The sequence below is a fragment of the Mytilus galloprovincialis genome, chromosome 8, assembly GCF_965363235.1.
Source record: "Mytilus galloprovincialis chromosome 8, xbMytGall1.hap1.1, whole genome shotgun sequence".
Lineage (NCBI taxonomy): Eukaryota > Metazoa > Mollusca > Bivalvia > Mytilida > Mytilidae > Mytilus > Mytilus galloprovincialis.
Window position 1 is genome coordinate 51870583 of NC_134845.1, and position 24245 is coordinate 51894827.

Below are 24245 nucleotides of genomic sequence, written 5' to 3' on the forward strand. Positions count from 1 at the left end.
AAAACCATTTCAAGATTGCGTTGAAATTGCAATATTTGGACTGATTTTCTGCCTTTTTGAATATTTTTTTATTTAACGGCCGTTGCTGTCTGATTATTTTTTTTGGTTTCTCGATATATTGCCTTATTGTTCGCTGGCTTATTGTTCGCTGGCTGTTGTTCGCTAGCTTCAGCCTGGTATTTAGAGCAGTACATACATATATACATTGTTTATCACAAACAACATAAAGACAAAGACAGAGTAATTTTATTTCTTTGTGTTTTCTTAACATTATTAAGATAATAATCTAACCATCATATACAGAGAATTGTTTGTCTGTCATTTTACATGTACAAAATGTATTACAGATTGATCTAAAAATAGAAGAACATATTACAATAATAATTTAATATTCATTTTTCTACATGCAGTGAGAGCTTCTTGCGAAATAAATAAAGATCCAATTAATAGAAAAATAAGATTCATAGATCTTTATGTTTTTATTTAAAACTAATAAATTAAATACGGACAATTACCACTTTAATTTGTAAATATAAATAGCGGATTACTCCCAACGAAGCTCCATAACACTTCCGTCATTCGGATATTTGAACACCAAGTCCGTTAGGTTGAAGGTAAATGGATTTCACAATAATGTTCAGATTCCTATTCGTTATACATTGTACAGTTCCTCAATATACACCTGTCTCTCAACGACTTGGGTGTGAGCGTTCCCGATGAAGGTAAATCAGAAAAGCTCTTCGGACGCACCAACTTTATACAATGTAACGTTATATTCATACCCATTTAAAAGTAATTTAAAAAAAAGTGCTTTGAAATCAAGTCTAATCTGATATACTTTGTAATTCATTAAAAGATGCATATGTCTATATTTTATTTATGAAATAACTTTTACCTTGTTTCATGCATTCAGATAAAATTCATAAGTTCAAAAAATACTTTAATTCCATTGTCTAAGTAGACAATTTATAGCATTTTGGATCGACATGACATGCAGACTATACATAAAAGAGCATTAAAACTGCATTTTAGATATTGCTACATTGTATCAGTTTCTTTAATAAAAGCTATGAACTTATTAACGCAGTCAATTTTCAACATAATCCAGTTATAGTTCTCCGGTTATATGCACAACATATATTGATTAAATATTTATAATATACATTTGGAAGCTTACTCAATGTTTTTTTTTTGTGAGCACTGAATCTAATTGTTCTCTTCAGAATTGAAAACAAGCTGTTTACAATAACTTATTTATAAATAACATTCGTATTGGTACCATAGCATATTATAAGACTAAGATAAAATGAATTATAACAAAAAGAAAACCAAAAAAAAAAAAAAAAAACCATTGATCAATTTTACCATGTTATCCAAAACATGATCTTATAAGGAATTACTTAAAGATTAGCGTTTTCATAATAATGATGCTATTGTGCCACTTGACAGTGATATTGACAAATGAGAATACCTATACTTTTTGAATTTTTATTTTTTACTTCAAGTCCGGTTCAACTAAAGTATTACAAGTAAAACATGAAATGAATAAAAACAAAAGTATATTATAGCACGCAATTATGTTTGAATTAGACGAATAATGCCTATTGTAATACAAACTCGTTCACTTGCAGTGAAAGAAGACTGAACTGACATAGTTCAGTTAGGTAGAATAAGTACAAATGAAAAAGAACGATCACTCATAGAAATTGGTATGTCCGATAAGCAAGTTAAAAATGAATTTCAAATGGCAACACAATTTACAATTAGTGACAAAACCAAACGCGTTTAAAAATGAAGATAGAAAAAACAAAGATGTCAATAAAAAACTGTCAGAATGACATGAAATACAAAAATGTATCCTTAATGGATGATGCAACTCACAAGTCTTCAGTTCCTAAATACATGCACAAATTATTTCGGACTATGAGCAATATACGTATTTCCAAGCCACTTATTTCCAAATTGCCACATAGATTTAATCTTTTCGAACACTTCCTCCGTTGTCTCTGCTTGAGGCTTCATGAATGGTTTTTGCTGCGTTGAGGGTCGTTTTTGTTCTAAGGAGTCATTATCACTTTGCGGTAATAGGTTCCCGTGATCATCTACTTCAGGTGATACTTGCTGAAAAAGAATATATGACTAATACACATAAACGGATCGTCAAAAGTGATTATATCATGTTTTTGACGATTTTTATGATTTTTTTTTTTAACATAAAATAGTCCAATATTTTTTGGTTGAGAAACCGTTTTATAGAATTACGCCCACTTCCAAAAATCCTGGATTCGGCCTAGAAAACATGTATATAGCAAGCTTTTTTTTTTTTTAGAATATGCAGTATGGAATGAGGAAATTAAATCGGGTGACTCATGAGGGGAGAGTACCACACTCTCTGCGTGATAGATCTTATTCAGCTTCTATAAGAAGGGTAGCTATAAGAAGGGTCCGTGCGAGGCCTGTAAAAATAGACAATATCTTCTATCTAAAATAACCTCATCATCCAGTGACAATCAAACGTCCCACCCTGTTGTTTGGTGATTTATTCTCGTTTTAAAAATGAAGGAAATATAGTGCCACTGGATTTAAAAAACTTAATCTATTTAATAAGTTTCATGTAAGGAAGACTATCATATCATTTGGTCACCATTCGAAACAATACGTTATACACCTGCATAGGTATTTCCACCTGGTAAAGCTCAAATAAAAACTAAATATATAAAATATTACACAGAAAAGTTTTTTGAACTTGAATTGAAAATAATCCATTAATCTAGATATTGTTATCTTGGACGGACAAACGTTAAGCAGTATACCCCTCCCTCTAGGGACACTCTTCATTTACAAAAAAAAAAAATCAGTATATTTCCTACAGGATAGTTAGATCATAAATGGTTATACCCTCCCCATCCCCCGAGTCTACATCCATAGCAAAGACATAATATCATGCTTCCCTATATCAAATATGATGTCGACTGTTACAAGGTTTACAAACCTTTAGTATATATCAAATAAAACTCCGTTATATATTTTCAAATTTTTTAATTGCTATTTTTTCAAAATAATTTTTCAATTTTAATCGTTCAATTTAACAATGACCCGTATAGCCTTTCTCCATATTAAATACTTTTAAATAAGCTAAAGGCATTAAAACATTGTGAGAAATTAAGTGGATTAAGTACAGTAATACGGTACAAGCACATGTACATGTAGTACAGTCACATTCTGATTGTTGATATACAGGTCAAACTTTATAATAGGGATTATATTGAAGAATACACATTTTATAGTTTTAGAAATGTCTTTTACATATTTTTTTCGGTATACTATTTAAACATATATTTTTTATTTTAAGCTATTAGTAAAATGTACTATCTTGGTGAGATACATGTATATGCACAAAGAAAAAAAATAGTTTTCCATAGGTTTTTTTTTATTCTGAACACTAAATTATATAAAAAAATAAATGAGAAAAAATTATACAGAAAATAATGCTATTATAAGAATATATTATTTTTTGTTCTCATTCAGAACATATAGAAAAGCAACATACTATTTTCCTTATATGACCTATCTTGTATACAACATAATTTAGATGGTCTTTCATTTCTTTATTCAATGATATTAAATTTAGAACACTCTCTCTCTTTTCTCTCTCTGCTTTTATGTCTATTCCGTAATTTTGCCTTGTATTTTGCATTTTAGCCAATTATTCTGTATTCTGTAAACCCCATTCAGACCCACATATAGTTTATATATATATATTATGGTTTACATTGCAGTTACTTTTTATTGCGATTTTATTTTCTATCAAACTGGAGATAACCCAATTTAAATTATATTATCCATCGCTCATTAAAAATAAATCGCTTCTGTGGACGGCTCCAATATCAAATAACTAGATGATATGCTGAGAAAAATATGCATATATATACAGTGAAACCTGTTTAAAGAGACCACTTAAGGGAGAGCAAAAAGTGGTCTATTGAGACAGGGCGACTTTTAATACAGATTCAATTTATATGAAGTATACTACAGAGGTATCTAAAATTAATTGTTTAATAACACAGGTTTTTGTTCAATACAGGTGGTCTCTTGAGCTGGGTTGACTGTATATACATGTACTATGCTTCTAAATATATAAATTTTTGATAATTTCTATCTGCTGATTTGTTCAAGAAAAAAATTACCAATCTGAGAATTTTATAAAAAAAAAACAGGTGTCTTAGATTGTAAATTTTAAAGCAAATAGTAAATCAGATGTGAATATATATATATATACAGACTATATCAAAAGAATATCAAGCAGATTATACATACAGAACAAATGTCATATATAGGTCTGACTAGTAGCTGAAACAAGCGTACTGATTCAATCACATCCTTGTTGCATGCATCGTTAGTATATGATATAGTCTTTCCAAGGATTTGTATAGTAAGTCTAACTATACAATTTCTTGGTCTATCTAATAAATTAAGCTCCTGACGTATCTAAGTATTTATACATCATCGGCTTTCACGTGTTTATGTTAAAACTAAGGAGATTAAGTATTATTTCAAAATGAGACAGCTATCCACCAAAGTTAAAATGAAGTGGATGTAAGCAATCATAGTCAACCGTACGGTCTTCAACGATGAGAAACCCATACCGTATTTTCGGCTATATAAAAAAAGAAGATGCGGTATGATTGCCAATGAGACAACTATCCACAAAAGACCAAAATGACACAGACATTAACAACTGTAGGTCACCGTACGGCTTTCAACAATAAGCAAAGCCCATACCGCATAGTCAGCTATAAAAGGCCCCGATAAGACAATGTAAAACAATTCAAACGAGAAAACTAACGGCCTTATTTATGTAAAAAAAAAAAAAAAAAAATGACCGAAAAACAAATATGTTACACATAAACAAACGACAACCACTGAATTACTGGCTCCTGACTTTGGACAGGCACATACATAAATAATGTGGCGGGATCCCAACCCTCCCCTAACCTGGGACAGTGGTATAACAGTACAAAATAAGAACGAACTATAAAAATCAGTTGAAAAAGGCTTAACTCATCAGATGTATGAATGTTTTCAATGAAGTTGAATCCAGAATAGCCATCAGACGTACACAATAAAGTGTCAGTTTTATTTAATCGTCCATTCATCAATGCTCCTGTATATTAAAATCATTCTGCCGTACGATTGACTGTTTTCTCCCTTTAAGTTTTTATGGACAGGGTTGGCTATACAGAATCATACAGTATATATCCTTATCTTATGCAGAACTATTCGAAAACACAGTTTCGCTATGGAAATCTTGTTCTTTTGAACACAAAAGATTACGTACCACAACCTACCTTCCAGAAAACAATCCTCTAGTGTCAAATGGAGCAGACGCTTGCAGTCTATCAGACCTTTATGTATAAAGTTTGATGTTATATGCGTAATTGTTTTACCGAAGAATCAAGAGGTATTTGAATATTGTTAAACTTAATGATCATCAAAGAATTATGAAAAAAATGTTGAAGACTGATTAAACTGCTTTTGATTTTGATTTTTATGATATATTTTTTAATGTTTAAAGGCTTACAAAAAAAAAACTGATTGCCAAATGAAATACAATTTCTTGTTTTTTTAATCAAACTATTTACAGTCATTTTAAAAATATTATCTGTATTCTAAATAAGTTGAAATAATGGAATAAGGCATTTAGTGAAAAGAAGTTTTTTGTTAAATTAATCACTACAAATTAGAGTGAACTCAAATCGAAGATTGCGATTTCTACATGTGTTATGTGAAAAGTGCATGATTAGAACTGAAAGAGAGACAAAAAACAGTGACAGTGAACAACTCCTATGATTGAGCAATGTCAATTTTTGTAGCTGCAAATTAAAGGGTTTTTAAAAAGAGACGTTCGAATAGAAATAATTTCAATCACTTATTGTAGAATTCATTATGGTATTCATTCGTAACGAAGTGAAAGGAACTGGTTACATGATATGCAATTATGGCAGTTGTCAAAATTGACGAATCACAAGAAAAAAACGACTTCATAAATGACAAGATTATTAAAAAAAAAAAAAGAAAAAAACCCAATTTGCGTTGATGTTCAAAAATCATATAGTTATAGTCATTTGATTTTTTTTACTTCAAACCCTTAATTCGATAAAAGTGTATTGACTGAATAATATTCTATTTGGAAAAGATACATTACTTCTCATAGTGTTCAGCAACACAACCGTTGCAAAGAACTGAAGACGTTTTGTTATGAAGCGATTGTTTGGTTTTTGATTCTTGAAATATCTTAACCATCGAAAAAGTTAGTCACTTCAACCCTCTATTGAAAATTGTGATTTTTTAAAAAGTAAAATGGAAGCATTTTGCTAAAATACATTTATAAACTAGCCATCTTAATTTTTGTGGATGGTGAAAAAAAACACCTTGAACTTTCGTGTTAAATATTGTGAATTTCGGTTATTCAGTTAACTATCACAATACAGAGTCTTGCATGTATTCACAAAATCAGTGACTATTTAATAAACAATTTAAACAATTAATTTGGAAATGGTGAAGCTCTCTGTGCAAAACATCATTTGACACGATATATACAACAATGACACAGACTCTATTTTTTAACAAAATTATACTTATTAATAAGAAATGATGAGACAGGTCAGTTTTCCCCCACTGTATAGTAGTTGTAGTATCGTTAAAATAGGCAGAGAGTTTTTAACTGTTAGGCTGAAGGTGTGTACTGTTAGTCGTATGGGCTGTATCCTGTATATTGTTAGTAAGATGTTTGTTCGGTCAGACGGTGTGTTTGTTTTGCTCTTCCAAGAGGTTGTAGTGTTACAAGTAAGCAAAATACAGACATGTATAATTTTTATATTTTCAAAAGCTGTCCGAATTGTTGCCTATTAGAAACACTTTATAATATATGCAATTCGAAAAAGGTTCTGAATGTTGATTTATCTATGTCGTTTGAAATATATATCGTGTCAAATGCAGTGCAAGTCTCACCTATTCCAAATTATACTTTCAAACTCAGAGTCCTAAAAATTAAAATCAATGACTTGGTATTGCAGTAGTATAACAAATTACACTCTGTGCTTCAGATCTATGCATTTATTTTACTAAAAAATGTTAGTATTTCTTGTTTTTCTACTATTTGTTTGAATCAATGATGAGTTGGAACACCTCTTTATAACATCACAATAAAAGCTGTTTAAGGGGTACACTTCTACTTGAAAATCGTTGGTACACACGGAGGCATAATATTTTATGTGTGTCCCAACTTTTAACAATTAGTCTTTTAATTGCTATTTATATTAATTTTCTAATTAAAATATTCACTGAGCAAACCTTTATTGCTTTGAAAGTGAGTATTTTTTTTATATCCATTGGTTGTTCTTAAAATAAAAACTCTCCCTTAAAAACAGACCTCTAGTATGTAACTTCTTATTACATGTACTCAACAACCATGACAACCGTAATACACAAGAAAAATATGTGTTTATTTCTGTTCTCTATATAAAAAGGACTGGTATGTCCGATTGCTTTAAACTCACCCCTTCACCATCAGTTTCCTCTTTTCTATCTGAGTTATTGTGCGTTCTAGGTACAGAAGTGCTTCTATGTTTAAACCAAGAGTCGGACAGAGGTTCTTGGTCTCCCTGTTTAAAAAAAAAGTAAGTCAGCGGTTACATTTTACTACATAACAAAACAATGTTCATAAAGTACCATACCCCGCTCGCACTATGACATTCCCGTCGTCAATGAATCGCAAGATATGGATCCATAGTTTAAGCTGGCTTTCATATTTACATATCCTCGCATCTGCAGTTGTTGATTTTCATTCTTTGACTAACATGAGAGCTAACAAAACATGTTCCAACCAGACCATAGTCTTTATATAACTGTCCAAAGTCAGGGACTTTTCAGTGGTAATCTTTGGTTCATGTGACTTTTTCGTTGGTCGTAATTGATTTTCATAGATTGAATTGTTATGAATTAGTTCGATAGTTTTCTCAATATCAATGTTCAAATTGTTTTTATGTCGGGGCATCTTCTCATTAATGAAGGCAATACGGTTGCCTTTGCTAATTGCTTACATACACTTCATTTGAAATTTAGTGGATAGTTTTCACATTTGCAATCATACCGCAACTCCTAATTTTTATATGTAACAAGTAAATTGATAGCACATAGATGTTTTTACTATAAAACGCATATAGATATTTCGTTTATGTACAACCCTCGTACCTTCTTTTGTTCCAGAGGATGTCTAAGTTTTGGTTGTTTCTTTTTCCTTTTGGAAGACGGGATATCCCTATTGGTATGTCTATATATTTTCTCCCTCAGCATACTTTCGTTTCGTTTTAAGTTAGACTTGCTTGGATTTGAATTCAATGTATCATCTGTTGTGTTGTCGTCTATTTCTTTTTCCTCCCCAGTTTCTGTAGTAATGTTTTCATCTTTTGAATGTACAATGATTTGATCATTTGTACTCGTATCTAGGTCATTTAAACTGGGATCAATTGGACTATCTTCATCAGTTATTAGTGGATTAACCTGCTTCTTTTTCTGGTGAAACACAAAATACAAAGAATTAATAGAAACGAAGATAATATTATATAATAAAATATTAAGACAACTTTACAACTATGCGGTGTGGGTTTTTTTCTCATTGTGGAAGGCCGTACGGTGACATATAATTGCATACACTCATTTAAGGTGGTACCTAACACTACAGGGAGATAACTCTGTAAAGTCAGCTAAACGTTTTAATTACGTTGTGTTGTTAAAGGAATATAAAGCTTCTCAATGATCAAAATTGGTGTTTGTCAAACTGCTATATAACCAGTGTAATTTTTCTGACAAAACGGTTGGTTAAATTTTTTTTTAAATTTTTATATTTTTGTTTTTACTTTGACAAAATTTTATGAAAATTAAACGAGCCAAATTAATTTTAGCGAAAGTGTTGGGTACCACCTTAACTTTGGTGTATAGTTGTCTCATTTGAAATAAGAAAAGTGGCATCTCCTAATTTTTATATAGCTTGCTTGCCATGAGGACTGTTCAATCAGGAAAGTTTAACATTTGAACAATCATTAGTATCTGGATTTTTTTCATATTCCAACTATATATCATGGATACATGTATATGAGTGAGTCGATTATTTCTTTTACTGTGCTTGAAAGATTTAGAACTTTTCTTACTGAAAAATGTCGAAAATTTCTAACTAAAATCTCTACATTGTCATAAATAAAGAAAGGAAGGAAGAAATAAATAAAAAAAGAACAAAAGAAATAAAGAACGAAAGAAAGAAAAAATCAAATTTTACTGACCATTTTGACATTGACATTCTAGATGTAAATTGAATCGATAAAAAAAAAACGTAAAACAAAATAAGTAAACAAATAAATCTTACCGTACAACCCAAAAAGAGAAGGAATTCCATAGTGTGAGATATTGCATTTCATGTCTTTACCGTTTTAGAAATTTTTACTAAACAAATGCAATGTTGCTAATGATGTTAAATAAGCTAGAAAAAGGAGGGGGATAATGACATAACTTTTAAATCTTGTGTATTACTGTGGAATTAAATACACGGAGTTTGGGATTAATTACGACGAAAGATTAGGTAGGTGGGTAAACTTATTCTATCGAAGTATTAGTTGACTTAATTTCGTAGTTTTCAGCATGAGTAATTGTTTTTGTGCTGTGGCTTTTTTTAAGGTCGCCATGAAAAAGAGATAACCGGAAATCAAATTCTTCGATAGTAAACGCCAATTTGATGAATAAGATTTTCTATTTTATTACTCTACTTTTTGGGCCATATATAATAATTGCAATGAATAGAACGTTTTTGTTTTGGTCAAATTGTTGTTGTATCATTCAGTGGAAACTATATATATTGTTAAATTTATTTTAAGAAGATGTTAAAATATTATCGACAACATAAGTCGAATGAAAGACAAAAATATGATCAAAAGGGAGAAAAGCGACAATGCACACAGAAACCATCAAAACATCACAAGTAATCTAAGACTGCACCAACAAGAACCTCATAAAACATGTAACGAACAAAGGTTCGTACATTGTGAGCGGCATGTAAAATTATTCTGTTTTTTTTTTTTTTATTAAATGTAGTTTTTTTTTACAATATTTTGTTGTTGTTTTATCCAGATGATCAGATGGATTGTGGTTTCTTTGGCTATAATTTATTTATCTATAAATCGTACATTCTATAGATTTCTACTACTTGCACTGATTTAACATCTAATGCCAATTTAACAAGATTACAAATATATTTTGAAGATTAAGAATGTTAAAGAATTAACTTATGAGGAAAAGGGATTACATTTGAACTAAACACCACGTAACGCCTTCGAAGTTATTTACTTTCGTGAAGTGGGCCAAGGGACAAAGTACTGTAATTAATCACAGAAAGAGAAGAGTAAAAAAAACGAACTTGTCTAAAATAGGCCTTTCAACTTTAGTTCCACCGGGATTTAAACTTTGTACGCTAGAAGCACATTTCGTCAACAAATAATAGCTCATCAGTGACGCTTGAATAAAACAGTTAAAACGATCAAATACACTTAAAGCAGGAACGTTGAAGAGCATTGAGGACCAAAAAATATGAAATCGAATAAAATGGAGAAAGGAAACAGTGAATATGTCAAAGAGACAATAACACGACCAAAGAAAAGAAAACAACCCGAGGCCAGCAATGGGTCTTCAACACAGCGAGAAATTCCCATACCCGCTTCAGTTGGCTCTTTAACAAAAAGGTGTATTTAGTCTCATTCAAAGAACATGGACGGCATACTGAACTTCGAAACATATAAAGGAAACAAAAGTAAAATTCAGGTTAAATATTTTGGTCAAGGTAGTTTTTGATAAAGTTGAAGTCCTATCAACTTGAAACTTAGTTCACATGTGTCCTATGTTATGACCTTTCTCCTTTTAATGTCAACTTGGAGTTTTGATCCAAATTTCATGGTCCACTAAACACAGAACATGATATTACGATTAGGGCATCTGTCAGGGTATTGTGGACACAAAAGTACGGTGGCAGAATGCTGCCATGAAAGAAAAAAAAATTATGTTGTTCCCTCAAGATACTATGTCGTTCCCTCAAGATGCTATGTTGTTCCCACAAGATAGTTATCTCGTTCCCTCAAGATACTATGTCGTTCCCTCAAGATAGTTATCTCGTTCCCTCAAGATACTATGTCGTTCCCTCAAGATGTTATGTTGTTCCCTCAAGATAGTTATCTCGTTCCCTCAAGATGTTATGTTGTTCCCTCAAGATGCTATGTCGTTCCCTCAAGATACTATGTTGTTCTCTCAAGATAGTTATCTCGTTCCCTCAAGATTTTAAAATTGTATTGATATATGATTCATTTCGCCCTTCGAAGCGGAACTGTAAACGTGGCCAGATCCCAAAAGTAGAATATTTGCATAATAATAATGATATAATAATTCTGTATTTAAAGAGAATAACTGAGAGGGGATAGGAGGGGTCCTGATCCAGAAATCCCGGGCTTAAAAACACGAACTCTCGAAATCCCGAATTTAAATAAAGTAAATCCCGACGTCCCGTAATCCGAAAAAAAGAATTCCCGGATCCGAAAGGGTCAATCCCGAAATCCCGAGCTTAAAAACACCCGATCCCGGAGTCCCAGTAAAAGTAGCACTCCACAGTTAGATGTGTAGTTTCGCATTTTGGCCCCTGAGGATTTTTCAAATATAAGAGCTAGTGTGCAATAAAATTCATTTTTGGATAGCTGAGTATTAAAATAGCCTTCGTATTGGGTTTATATGAACATCAAGATCATATAATGTATGTAATATAGGCTGTTTTCTGTATGACAGTCCGTATTTGTATGTCCATACCATACATTGGTCCGGCAATTTTTGTAATGTTTTTTTCCAACTTTTTGTCGCACGAACTTTGTGATTAGATTTTTCGAAAAAATTAGGCGAAAGACACCCATTTTTTATTTGATCATAGGAAGATTTATGAAAACTTTCTAAAAAGGTATCATTCAAAGGCATTGGAATTCTAGTTTGATCCAAATTTTTTTTTTGGGGGGGGGGATATGTGACATGCATGTTTACCCCCTTTTTGCAATATTTTATGGTAAATAAATGCAGAATGTTGCCATGGATACACAGAAAAGGAATTGTTTTTCACCCTTTTAACATTTGAAAATTAAATCTAAGGAAGATACTGATTACATACATATGCACATGTACAACACAAACAGTTAGGTTAATGTATTAGAAATCCAGGAATAGGAGATGATAAAACATTTTGTGGCTCATTTCTAATTTTATTTTCTAAGAGGGTGGTAAAGGGTTATTTTCGTGCAACGTTTTCGACCTTTTCATTTTACGTGTTTTCGTGATTTGGTGTTTTATTTCTCGTTTTCTCGTGTTTGGTTCGATGTGCGTGCTTCGTATTTCCCCTTATTTATTTTCCGTGTTTCGTGTCGGTGGTCTAAATTTCTCGTTCTTGCATTGTTCCGCATTTGATTAAAAAGTGAATTGGAAGTAACTCCACGTCTTTACTCCACCGTTTCGAAGTTGAAAATAAAGAATAAATCAATATAATTGTATTGCTATGTTGAGGGAACGAGATAACTATCTTGAGGGAACGACATAGTATCTTGAGGGAACGAGATAACTATCTTGAGGGAACGAGATAACTATCTTGAGGGAACGACATAGTATCTTGAGGGAACGAGATAACTATCTTGTGGGTACGACATATCATCTTGAGGGAACGACATAGTATCTTGAGGGAACAACATAACATCTTGAGGGCACGACATAGTATCTTGAGGGAACGAGATAATTATCTTCAGGAAACGACATAGTATCTTGAGGGAACGAGATAACTATCTTGAGGGAACGAGATAACTATCTTGAGGGAACGACATAGTATCTTGAGGGAACGAGATAACTATCTTGTGGGAACGACATAGCATTTTGAGGGAACGACATAGTATCTTGAGGGAACAACATAACATCTTGAGGGAACGACATAGTATCTTGAGGGAACGAGATAATTATCTTGAGGGAACGAGATAACTATCTTGAGGGAACGACATAGTATCTTGAGGGAACGAGATAACTATCTTGAGGGAACGACATAGTATCTTGAGGGAACGAGATAACTATCTTGTGGGAACGACATAGTATCTTGAGGGAACGACATAGTATCTTGAGGGAACAACATAATTTTTTTTTCTTTCATGGCCGCATTCTGCCACCGTACAAAAGTCATTCTTTTTCGATAAATAAAAAAAAAAAGAATGTTACAATATTAATAAAGGACCCACATTGCTTGTTAGTAGAGTAAGTGCGTGACCTACCCTGAATGATTTAGGGCGGATCCTCAAAATATTTATCCGGGTACCAAAGACTAATTTATCGTCAGTATTACCATATCGATCCTAGAAAATAAAATTGCAGGGTTTTACTTCTTTATCCAGCCTACGTGGTTCGAATTCATCAATATATATTTAATTTGATTTCCATTTTACGACACGAGAGGTATATCGGATAATCTTGTACAATGTTCGTGGTTTCTTAGTTATAGGACTATATTGCAACACGTGAAAAGAAATATTGAGTTCACTGAAAACTGTTCTGGAGCCCCCTAAAACAGTATGTTTTTTTTTTGCTCAGGATTGAAACCACAAGGAACTCGATGCAAACTGCCAAAAGACAGCTAACAATGTTAAGAAAAAGAGATTGTCGTTTATGCGACCAATCGACTTTTATATTCTAATTATTTCATTATCATCCAAAATACACATAATTGTTTCTATAATATGCATGTATCTATGATGTTCGCAAAATATGAAACACAGCACGCACAAGTTGCACAATTTATTCAAAAAATTCTAAAATTTACAGAGGAATTGCTGTTTTCGTGTGACAAACATTTGTAGTGAAAGGCAAACTGATAACGAAAAACGAAACAATTAAAATGCATAATATAAACAGTACAACATTAGTAATAGTTTAGTTGAAACGACATAAACGAAAACGTTATTAAAAATATGAAATTATATATTTACCGGTTTTTGCTTTGAAGTTCCCTTTCTTTTAATGCTGCTCCCAGGTCGGCGTTTCGAAGCTGAGCTCACTCTTCTAGAAGAAGATGCACTCTTGGTTCTCTTGACCCGTTTCTTTTTCTTCTTATTTGTTCCTCCTTGCTCTGTTTGAGTTGCATCAGTCTGGTGCTCTGGTATAGTAGTCATCGAAGGCGGAACGGCAATAGGTGATATAAGATCCGGTTGAAAGTCTCCACCATGACTTATACTGTCCAGTACTATTTGAGGAATACTTGGTGTTTGAGTACCTTCGTCTCTCTTACCATCCAGAAAGTCACCAGTCGATTGCAATTGCAAAAAATTGTCACTACCCTGGTCATCATCATCGGAGTCTGAATATTCAGATGAGTAATCGACTGGTTCGGTAACTTCCGGAAGAGACTCGGCAACCATCGTACCCCGAGTTGACGGGTTAATATCGAGAAGTATCGAAGACTCGCGCCTAATTCCTGCAGACAGAAGTGAACCAGTTGTTAGTGTGGAATCAGGTCGATTTCTATCCTCTACAATAATTTCAACACTTCGTGGTGTATCATTAATCAATGCTTTTTCATCAATCATAACACCGTTACTTTTGCACATACGTTTATTACGGATTTCGCCATTTGCGTATTTTGGATCTGGCTTTGGTGTGTCAACCTCTTTGTTTTCTTGGTAATATTTATAGTTCTGATAAAGTTTATAGCCAACTACAGCAATGATTATTATCAATATCAAAGGTACGATTACCCCAAGTGCTATTGCCGCCGTATAATTTTCTGCCTCTGTGTAAGCTGATTAAACGAAAAGAGATAAAGAGAGAGTGCAATTATTTTTTGTTTTCACGTACATTTTACAAACTCAACAACATCCACTCTTAACAAAACGAAAACAAAAAAGAAAATGCTTTCAAGCAAATAGCCATATTAGAACTCTTCAGAATTGTACTTGACTGTATTTTCTTTACAAAAATCAAACAAAATAGCAGATAAATTGAAAATAAAAGTTGTGTATAGCTGTATTCGACATGGTTAAGATTATTTTCTGTGGAATAATTACTTACTGCAAGGGGACAGTTTGCTTACATTTTAAAAGCAACTACATTTGAATATATTACACTTACGACAGCTACCTGAAAAGATAAACAAGAAATATATAGAATATATTATATTGTTTTATAGGTATTTTTTTTAAACACATGTAGGTTTAACATTCAATTTAATTAAATTTTGTACTTTTAATGTCTCAAGTAATTTATATCATATTGAACTTAATATTTCGTTAAACTTTGCGTTATTGCCTAAAAAGCAATATTATTAACGGTTTCAACTTTTCTCCACCTAATGCATATTTCGACTGTAAAATATTCAATCTACAATTCATGGTTTGCTAGAATTCCTATGAGTTATATTCCCATTCAGGTTTGATATTTATCAAGTCTTGACTTCTTTCTTTGAAAGTTTGGTAGTTGAGCTCCGTTAGAAATCTTAACTGTGAGGTATTTAGAATGTTCGGCTTGAGCCAGTTTTGTTACGTTATAGATCAACGCTTACTTTTCAGTGAAAATTCTATCGTAGCACCTGGAGATGACACAGATTTTGATGTCTGTCCATCATAACAGTTATTAGGATACTGTGTCATGTATCGTGAATTCCCATCAGTTGACATCACCTAGAAAGAAAAAGAACAAAAACCCAGTGGCGATTGGAGATGCTATTGAGTACGAGAGAATGGTGTTCCAGAAAACTGAGAGTTAAATAATCCCCTATCATGATTAAATCATTTATTTTAAAATTGTAAGTTTAATATTCAGATTTGTATTTTTTTCAACGTGTTTCCGAAATGTTTTGAATGCACGAGCAAGGAGATGACTGTAACCCACAAAGTGTTCCATCTCAGACACAGTACACATTGCTATATACACTATCTGTTGTTCTGATGCTATTGTAACTAAGTATACATGTACATCTTTAAAATAAAATAATCTCCAGTAGTTGAGTACAATATAAAAAAGAAGATGTGGTATGATTGTTAATGAGACAACTATCCACAAAAGACCAAAATGACACAGACATTAACAACTATAGGTCACCGTACGGCCTTCAACAATGAGCAAAGCTCATACCGCATAGTCAGCTATAAAAGGCCCCGATAAGTTTGTATATAGTATATAGTTGAGAAACAAAGAATACAAAATACTGAAAACTTTACTATATTAATATGCATTCCGTAGGGTGATCTAAAACTAAGTATTTAAAAGTAACCGTAGTTCTATTTTCAACAAAATATCTGGGTTGATGCCACTGCTGGTGGACGTTTCGTCTCCGAGGGTATCACCAGCCCAGTAGTCGACACTTCTGGGTTGATATGAATTTCAATAATGTGGTCATTTTTATAAATTTCTTGTTTACAAAACCTTAAATTCTTTGAAAAACTAAGGGGTTTCTTATCCCAGGCATAGATTACCTAAGCCGTATTTGCACAACTTTTTGGAATTTGGGATCCTCAATGCTCTTCAACTTTGTACTTGTTTGGCTTTATAAATATTTTGATATGAGCGTCACTGATGAGTCTTATGTAGACAAAACGCGCGTCTGGCGTACTAAATTAAAATCCTGGTACCTTTGATAACTATTTCTTTATCTTGGAGTGAATAATTTTCAAATTATTGAAATTGCTTTCTTAAAAGGTAAATTTACAAAAGTGTACACTAATACATGATGATTGATTGAACAGGATCACGTGTAATTTCATTGTCAACTGTGTGCACCAGAATTATTGGTTGAAATTTCATTTTTCAAAACATATTAATAAAAATTCTAAAACAGCCAATTGATTCACATTGGCGGATCCAGAACTTTTTCTAAAAGGGGGCCCACTGACTGACCTAAAAAAAGGGGGCTCCAGTAATGCCTCTGTGATTCCCTATATAATCAACCAATTTTTTCTCACGAAAGGGGGGGGGGGGCGCCCCCAGCCCTCCCTGGATCCGCCTATGATTCATTAAACAGAGTGAAATCTAATCTTACCAAACATGATATTCTGTAGGTGGTAGATTCGTCCGTTGTTGTGTCCAGATTAAGTACATGTTGATATGTCATGGAGTTTCCAGAGGATGAATATAAACAATATAGGTCTCCTTGAGCTATAAAAATGTTACATATGTATATTCATTGTTATTATATTAGAAAACAATAGTATCAACAAAACATAATATAACAGCCATAATTTGATTTGAAAGGATTGGATGATTGGCGTTGTTTATCACAACTTTCCACACTATTGCGGCGATACGTTTTTATTTTTTATGGAGACCGGAGTGCACAGAGAGAACAACCGAACTTCGACAGAAGAAAACCTGGCAATCCCAATGAATTATGATCGGTATCGAAAGCACCATACATACATGTATTCGGGGTTCGAACTCACTACCTTATATGATCTTATTAGACCACAAGGCCTCCGAATACCACACCCCCCCCTCATTTTTTTTAAAGGAAGCAACATGTAGTATGGTCAATTAAAACGTTTATTGAATACTCTTTTCAAATTAAAGGATTATGTAATGAAGTATTATAGAATACCTTTTTTTACATACTATAAAAATATTAAAAACGAAAGCTCAGTCAACTACCACGGGCAAAGCATACCTTAGATTGATTTGGATATTTTAACGTCCCTTTTGTTTTTTAGTTTCTTAAATTTTCACGTTTTTATACATCCTTGTCTAAGGTGGTACCCAACACTTTAACTAAAATTAATTTGGCTCGTTTAATTTTCTTAAAAGTTTGACAAAGTATTTACTTTGACCCTTTTACCAAAATATAAAAAATTACAAAAATTAAAAAAAAAAAAAAAAAAATGAATTTCATACTCAATAAAAAAGGTAAAATCACAAAAAAAAAAACCCCAAAAAAACGAAAGCCGTTGAAAATTCAAAACTGAAAGTCCCTAATGAAATTGCAAAATCGAAAGCTCAAACACATCAAACGAATAGACAACAACTGTCATATTCTTGACTTGGTACGTACAGGCATTTTCTTATTAAGAAAATGGCGGATCAAACCTGGTTTTATAGCTACATTTGTAACTAAACCTCTCACTTGAATTAACAGATTTATTTGATTACTAGTCTTACCTGAATACATCATATTTTGTGGACATTGTGTGTAGTTAAAAGCTAGAGCACTTTTATCTGTACATATGTCAACAGAGGAATCGAAGTTACACGCCGAATTCCCTGAACTATCAGTAAAGTTGTATGACCAGTCACCCTGGATAACACTGGAACAGGTCGAAGCTGCTTCAGATGCGTATCCTAAAACATATAATGAAAAATTTCTAAATTATTAATATGCATTTCTTTTATTATATTTTCATTCCCATTAAGAAGAGATGTAGGACAAACTTCAATGAAACATTGAGACATGAGACAAAAGGCATTTAGATATATATTAGAGTATTCAATAACGTACATGTACAGGTTAAAAAAGGGTCAATCAGAGTGTCTTAACAAAACGATCCTTATCACCCTGATTTTTATTTTCTTTAAAGGAGAAGGCTGTAACCAAAAAAGGTACAGATAATGTAAAAATGTGGTCTAACTATGCACTCTGTTTATACAGCAAATATATCACAACACACATTTGAAACACCTTATCAATTTGTTTTATGTTGTAAAATTCTACTGTTATTTGGTCTTTTTCTAATTAGTTTGTTGCTTCAACGACAATTTGAATCACTTAGCTACATTTTGACTAAAATATGTAGAAATGTTGAAAGATATTTGATGTATATGAATTGTATATATCAACTTCTATTAAATTAAAATGCAAGATGAAAGTCTGCCAGCTTTAAAATTTTGTATATGAGTGATAAAAAATTCAGGGGCGCAATTACTATTAGATCAATCATTAAAGATGACTTGCGCTTAATAGAAATGGCATTTATAGTCAAATACAGTAAATACTAGTATGTCTTCCAGGACATCCTACCAATCAGTCAGTCACCAATCACAATTAACCCTATTAACTCACTAACTCACAAAATTTACCCATTTACTAACTTACAACATTTACTCATTCACTAACTCCTAAAGTTTACTCACTCACTAACTTACAAAGTTTATTCATCACCCGAATAACTTACCATCTTGTACCATAATGTTATATGAACCATATGCATACACCGTTCTGTCACAGATGTCACCGACCGTCACAGATGCTGTGTTTGCAACTGTCTTCATCCGTTCGTTGCTTAATGTTGATTCTTCAACTGTAAATACAGATATTTTAAAATTAACACAAATAATGTTTTTCTTTGACAACGAAAAACGATTCAATCCTTTGCAATACCACCATATTATATTGTATTTCTATTTTACATTAAAAATAAGCCAAATACCTATGAAAGTTATATGAATTTAGACTATGTTTTACGTCAAAAATATAGTTTTCAATACATTCCATCAAGCTGTTATACTTAAGGTGGTACACAACACTACAGGGAGATAACTCTGTAAAATCAGCTAAACGTTTTGATTATGATGTGTTGGTAAGGGAATATTAAGCGTCTCAATGATCAAAATAAGTGTTCGTCAAACTACTATATTACCAGTGTAATTTTTCTGATAAAACGGTTGGTTCAAATTTTTTGAAATTTTTATATTTTAGTCAAAGGGTCAAAGTAAATACTTTGTCAAAATTTTAAGAAAATTAAACGAGCCAAATTAATTTTCGTTAAAGTGTTGGGTACCACCTTGATTTATTGTTATTTGATTAACGTCCAGTACAAAATATTTCGTGCCTATTCAGGACGATTGTTGTTTTTGGACGTCAAGTGGCTGATATTTCATGCATTTTCAGGACGATTGTTGTTTTTGGACGTCAAGTGGCTGATATTTCATGCATTTTCAGGACGGTTGTTGTTTGTTGGATGTTCAGTGCAAAATATTTAATACTTGTTGAGGACGATAATTGTTTGTTCGACGTCCAGTGGCAAATAGTTCATGCATTTTCAGGACGAGTATGTGTACAATGACTTAATAAACCTCTGACAAGTTTGTTTAGCTTGGGACAAGCATGTGCATACGTGCCAGGTTTTTATAATAGATATAAGAAGACGTGATATGAGTGCCAAAGACAACTCTCCATCCAAGTCGCAATTTGTAAAAGTAAACCATTTTTACAACACTTATTTGAGAACTCCAAATCTTCCTTCGTTATTTTCAATTCATGTAAAGAAAAACATATATAAAAGTAATATATAAAAACGAATGATTTAAAAAAAAATTTCAATCAAAGGCTCTATCAGAAAATGATGCAATACTATTATTCAAAGAAATAATCAATCCATATGCTAATTTGATCGATGGAATATGATATTCCCAGGTTTTGAACATTTTGTTTCAAATGCATTTTAGCGAGCGCAACAGAATAAGACTAGATTAAAGGTGTTTGCTGGCGCCGCAACCTTTGACAGGGGATAATTTTCTCACAATAAAACAAGAACGACCTACCTGAATCTTCATAGTAATAGTATTGGAATGTAGTGACTTTAACTAGCTTAAAGCATATATATGCTCGAACGTCCACTCCATAACGCGTAAAAGTGCTTGACCTAAAACATAGAAATATACATGAGCTTTTAGTGTACTTACACAAAATGTACATGATGACCAAAAAAAAAGTACTGGTTGTGGAGCAATAAAGCTCAACCTCAAACTTCTTGGGACCCTGCGATCATTCCCGTTTTTGTGGAATTCTTAATGATAATTCCTTACTTTTATCTATATTTTGTTGTATAGACTTTTGAAGAAAAGAACGAAGTGCTGATATTCATATAAACAAACAACTTTAAATCTTTTTTTATAGATTTATAAATGCGAACAAAAAAGACGGGATCGGTATGTGTTCATCATAATTTGATCTAATTTAGTTTAAAACAAACTTGTCGTTGACGACCTTACGGTGACCTGTAAATGTTAATTTCTGTGTCATTCTGTCTCTTGTGGAGAGTTGTTTATATGTAATCATACCACACTTTCTAACTTTTATATTGTCTCTGGGTATTTTTACCGTATATACTAGTCAACAGAGTTTAGTTAAATTCAGTTCAAGACAATATTACTTGTCCAAAAATAGGGAAGAGGGTATGTTGAACACTTGTATACACTCAATTAACGCCAATATATACAGTACAATATAAAAATATAAGACAAAACAAAAACGAGTCTGTATTTGCAATAAGCAATTCGGAAGTGAGCAGAACTTTTTCCACCAAACATATTTTCCGCAGTTATACGCCAAACAATCTAGTTCTGCTGTACACTGTGACATTGGGGATTTTTAAAAAGCAAAACACATGTATCTGCGTATTTCACATTTTAGTTTGATTGAAGCATATATTTGATGCGATTTTATGGAGAATGGACTGAATTTAATGCATCATAGAAAATTTATGTGACGAGATACATTACAAGCATACATACAAGTCAACATTGGTAATATTTTTCTATAGAGAAGGTATTGTGTTTATTCCCTTATTCTAAAACAAATCCACGCTTTAGTTACCTTGCTACATATTGAGTTCCCGAACTTGTATAGCATTCAAAACTAAGGCTACCAAATGTTGAAGTTGGATAATCGATTATTATAGTTGATGTAATGGAAAGCGATCCTTTGTCTGTTGAATGCCATGTTCCACTATTCATAGGAAACAGACAAGCTCCATCTAAAATAGAACAAAAATATATGCCAATAAGAAACTAGACGAAATGTAAAAGCTATCGGGTTTCTTTATTACTGTATCGCTCATGTGAGCTTGAAAAAATGAATTTCTGGCCACAAACCAGTTATATAAATCATTCATTGTTTTCATATGAGATGCGAGCTAAGGAAACTATTATTTGATTTTAGGGGGGGGGGGGGGGGGGGCGGGGGCTAGGATAAAATTTAAAAAAAATAGGCAGGATAGGAGTTTTTAGTAAAAAAAAAGGGGCGAAATGAGCAACTTTGCAAAAAAAAAGGAGGATGCCATTCTATGTAAAAAAACTTAAAAAAAAAAGTCATGATAAACTAATAAAAAAAAGGCAGGACTTAGTAGAGTGAACAAAAAGGCAGGATTGAGATTATAACTAAAAAAATACAGGACAACATTTTTCATTATGGCCCCTCTGCAACCACCTCTTCCCCTTAAAAATACATTGGTAGCTCCCATAAGTTTAAACGGGGGCGTTTCCAACACGTGAGCATTGATCGAGAAAAAAAGGGGTATGACCATCATGAATCCGTCACATGCATTGTTGGTTTAAACATTTCCATTTTGGCGAACCATTAATATATATCTGAACAATTAGGTAGATTGAAGCCTGTTGGTGATCTTCAGTCAGACAAGAGAAGTGTAGATAGTTCATAACTTAAACGAAGACGCTGATTTCTTTTTATATCAATGCATCTCTTTAAGGTTAACTGTATATATATATAATTAACTCAATTAATAACAATTATATACATGTATGAGGGTTGACAGGTACAAAGGAACATAGGAATGAGGGGCCGGGAAGACGGACCAGTCGAAGAGGGTAGCGGAAGTTAGGAGTGGGAACTAGGGGATAGGTTGGAGTAAAACTCGCAACTCGACTTTCCTTACTCGCAACTCGACTTTTTGAACTCGCAACTCGGGACTTTCTTAACTCGCAACTCAACTTTCCTAACTCGCAACTCGACTTTCTTAACTCGCATCTTGCAACTCGACGATAAGAAACCCTCAAAATGATTTTATGGATATGCTGGAATATAGATTCAGGAACCATGGCCTACCTCCTCATTTTTATATCTCATATATTCTTACCTTTCAGTACATTTGTTTTGCAATACAAATACTAAATAATTAATTTCAATATAAATTATTCAACTTACCTATGACGTCATGATTCTGAAGAAGAAGAAGAATGAAAAAGATGAACCAGAAGGACGACTGTTGACACAAAATCATCTTATGTTGGAAATTTCACTTTCCCTAGAAGATCATCCATATTTCCTAATCATCTTATGGAAATTAACCGTTTTCTCATGTTTTCTATATAAAATTTAACTTTATGTTATAGTGTCGGCCATTGTTTTAATCTACCTAGCAATAGTATTGTCACGGATGCATAAACAATAATTTTACCAAGACAAAGTCTAAAACTTTTAAAGACTAAGCCGATTTTTGGAAATAGAACAAATTTCATCGACATTAAGATTAGTGTATTAAATAATGTTCTTTTAAATTTGGATTTATAAATTATATCAATCACGTTTAAGGCTACTGGATTATGTCAAATTGTTTATAAATGAATTCATACTTCTTATTAAATGTTTTTTTTTAAATTTCAATCGGGAAAACAGGATGGACATTCATGTTTATTTTAAAATTCAATTAGTCACATGTGCTTAACGGTAATAAGCACGCTTAGGCTTATTACTCAAATGCAAAAAACAATAATTGAACAGTTACAAGTTGCATACGAAATTAAATGTGCTTGAATTATATTTTCTATTAATCATTCATATTACATGTAACAACATTAATGACACTAATGTGTATACACAAGATGCGTATTTTGACAATTAATGGCTCATCAGTGATGCTTGAAGCGGAAAAATTTTTAAATATCCGAAATCTAATTATAAAAAAGAAGATGTGGTATGATTGCCAAAGAGACAAGTCTACACAAGAGACCAAAATGACACAGAAATTAACAACTATAATAGGTCACCTTATTTAAACTGTTTAGTGGTGTATGAAGAACTTTTAATAAAGGGTAGGGTGGTGCGGGGCTCCAGTCATGCTTCAGTGATTCCCTATAAAATCAACCAAAGTTTTCTTTCTAAAAGGGGTGCCTAGGCCACGGGGCCTTTAGATCAGCCTATGGGTGTGTTATAAAAATTGATTTGAGATTATGCCAATAAATTTTATATCACTAGTCATTATAGTGGAAAACAAAAACTATGCTTCATTCATGTATACTAACTTCATTTCATACTGTCGGTGAACAGTCGAAAGCTCGGTTGTAGTAATATACCTGGCATTTCTATAGCAGTAGATCTGAATAGGGAATTCTTCATTTCTATATTGTTTAGATATTTTACGCTTAAT

General features: G+C 32.5%; 1 protein-coding gene across 1 annotated transcript; it reads right to left on the bottom strand.

The window, feature by feature from the left end:
• Positions 1-464: 464 nt before the first annotated feature.
• Positions 465-23239, bottom strand: LOC143043698 (uncharacterized). Its single transcript, XM_076215880.1, has 13 exons — positions 23024-23239; positions 21677-21836; positions 20623-20723; positions 19254-19379; positions 18244-18423; positions 17135-17250; positions 15659-15776; positions 15229-15237; positions 14091-14899; positions 13380-13460; positions 8254-8574; positions 7560-7664; positions 465-2121 (listed from the first exon to the last, which is right to left on the bottom strand). The coding sequence occupies exons 1-13, from the start codon at positions 23097-23099 to the stop codon at positions 1912-1914; spliced, it is 2412 nt and encodes an 803-aa protein (XP_076071995.1). The 5' UTR covers positions 23100-23239; the 3' UTR covers positions 465-1911.
• Positions 23240-24245: the final 1006 nt, after the last annotated feature.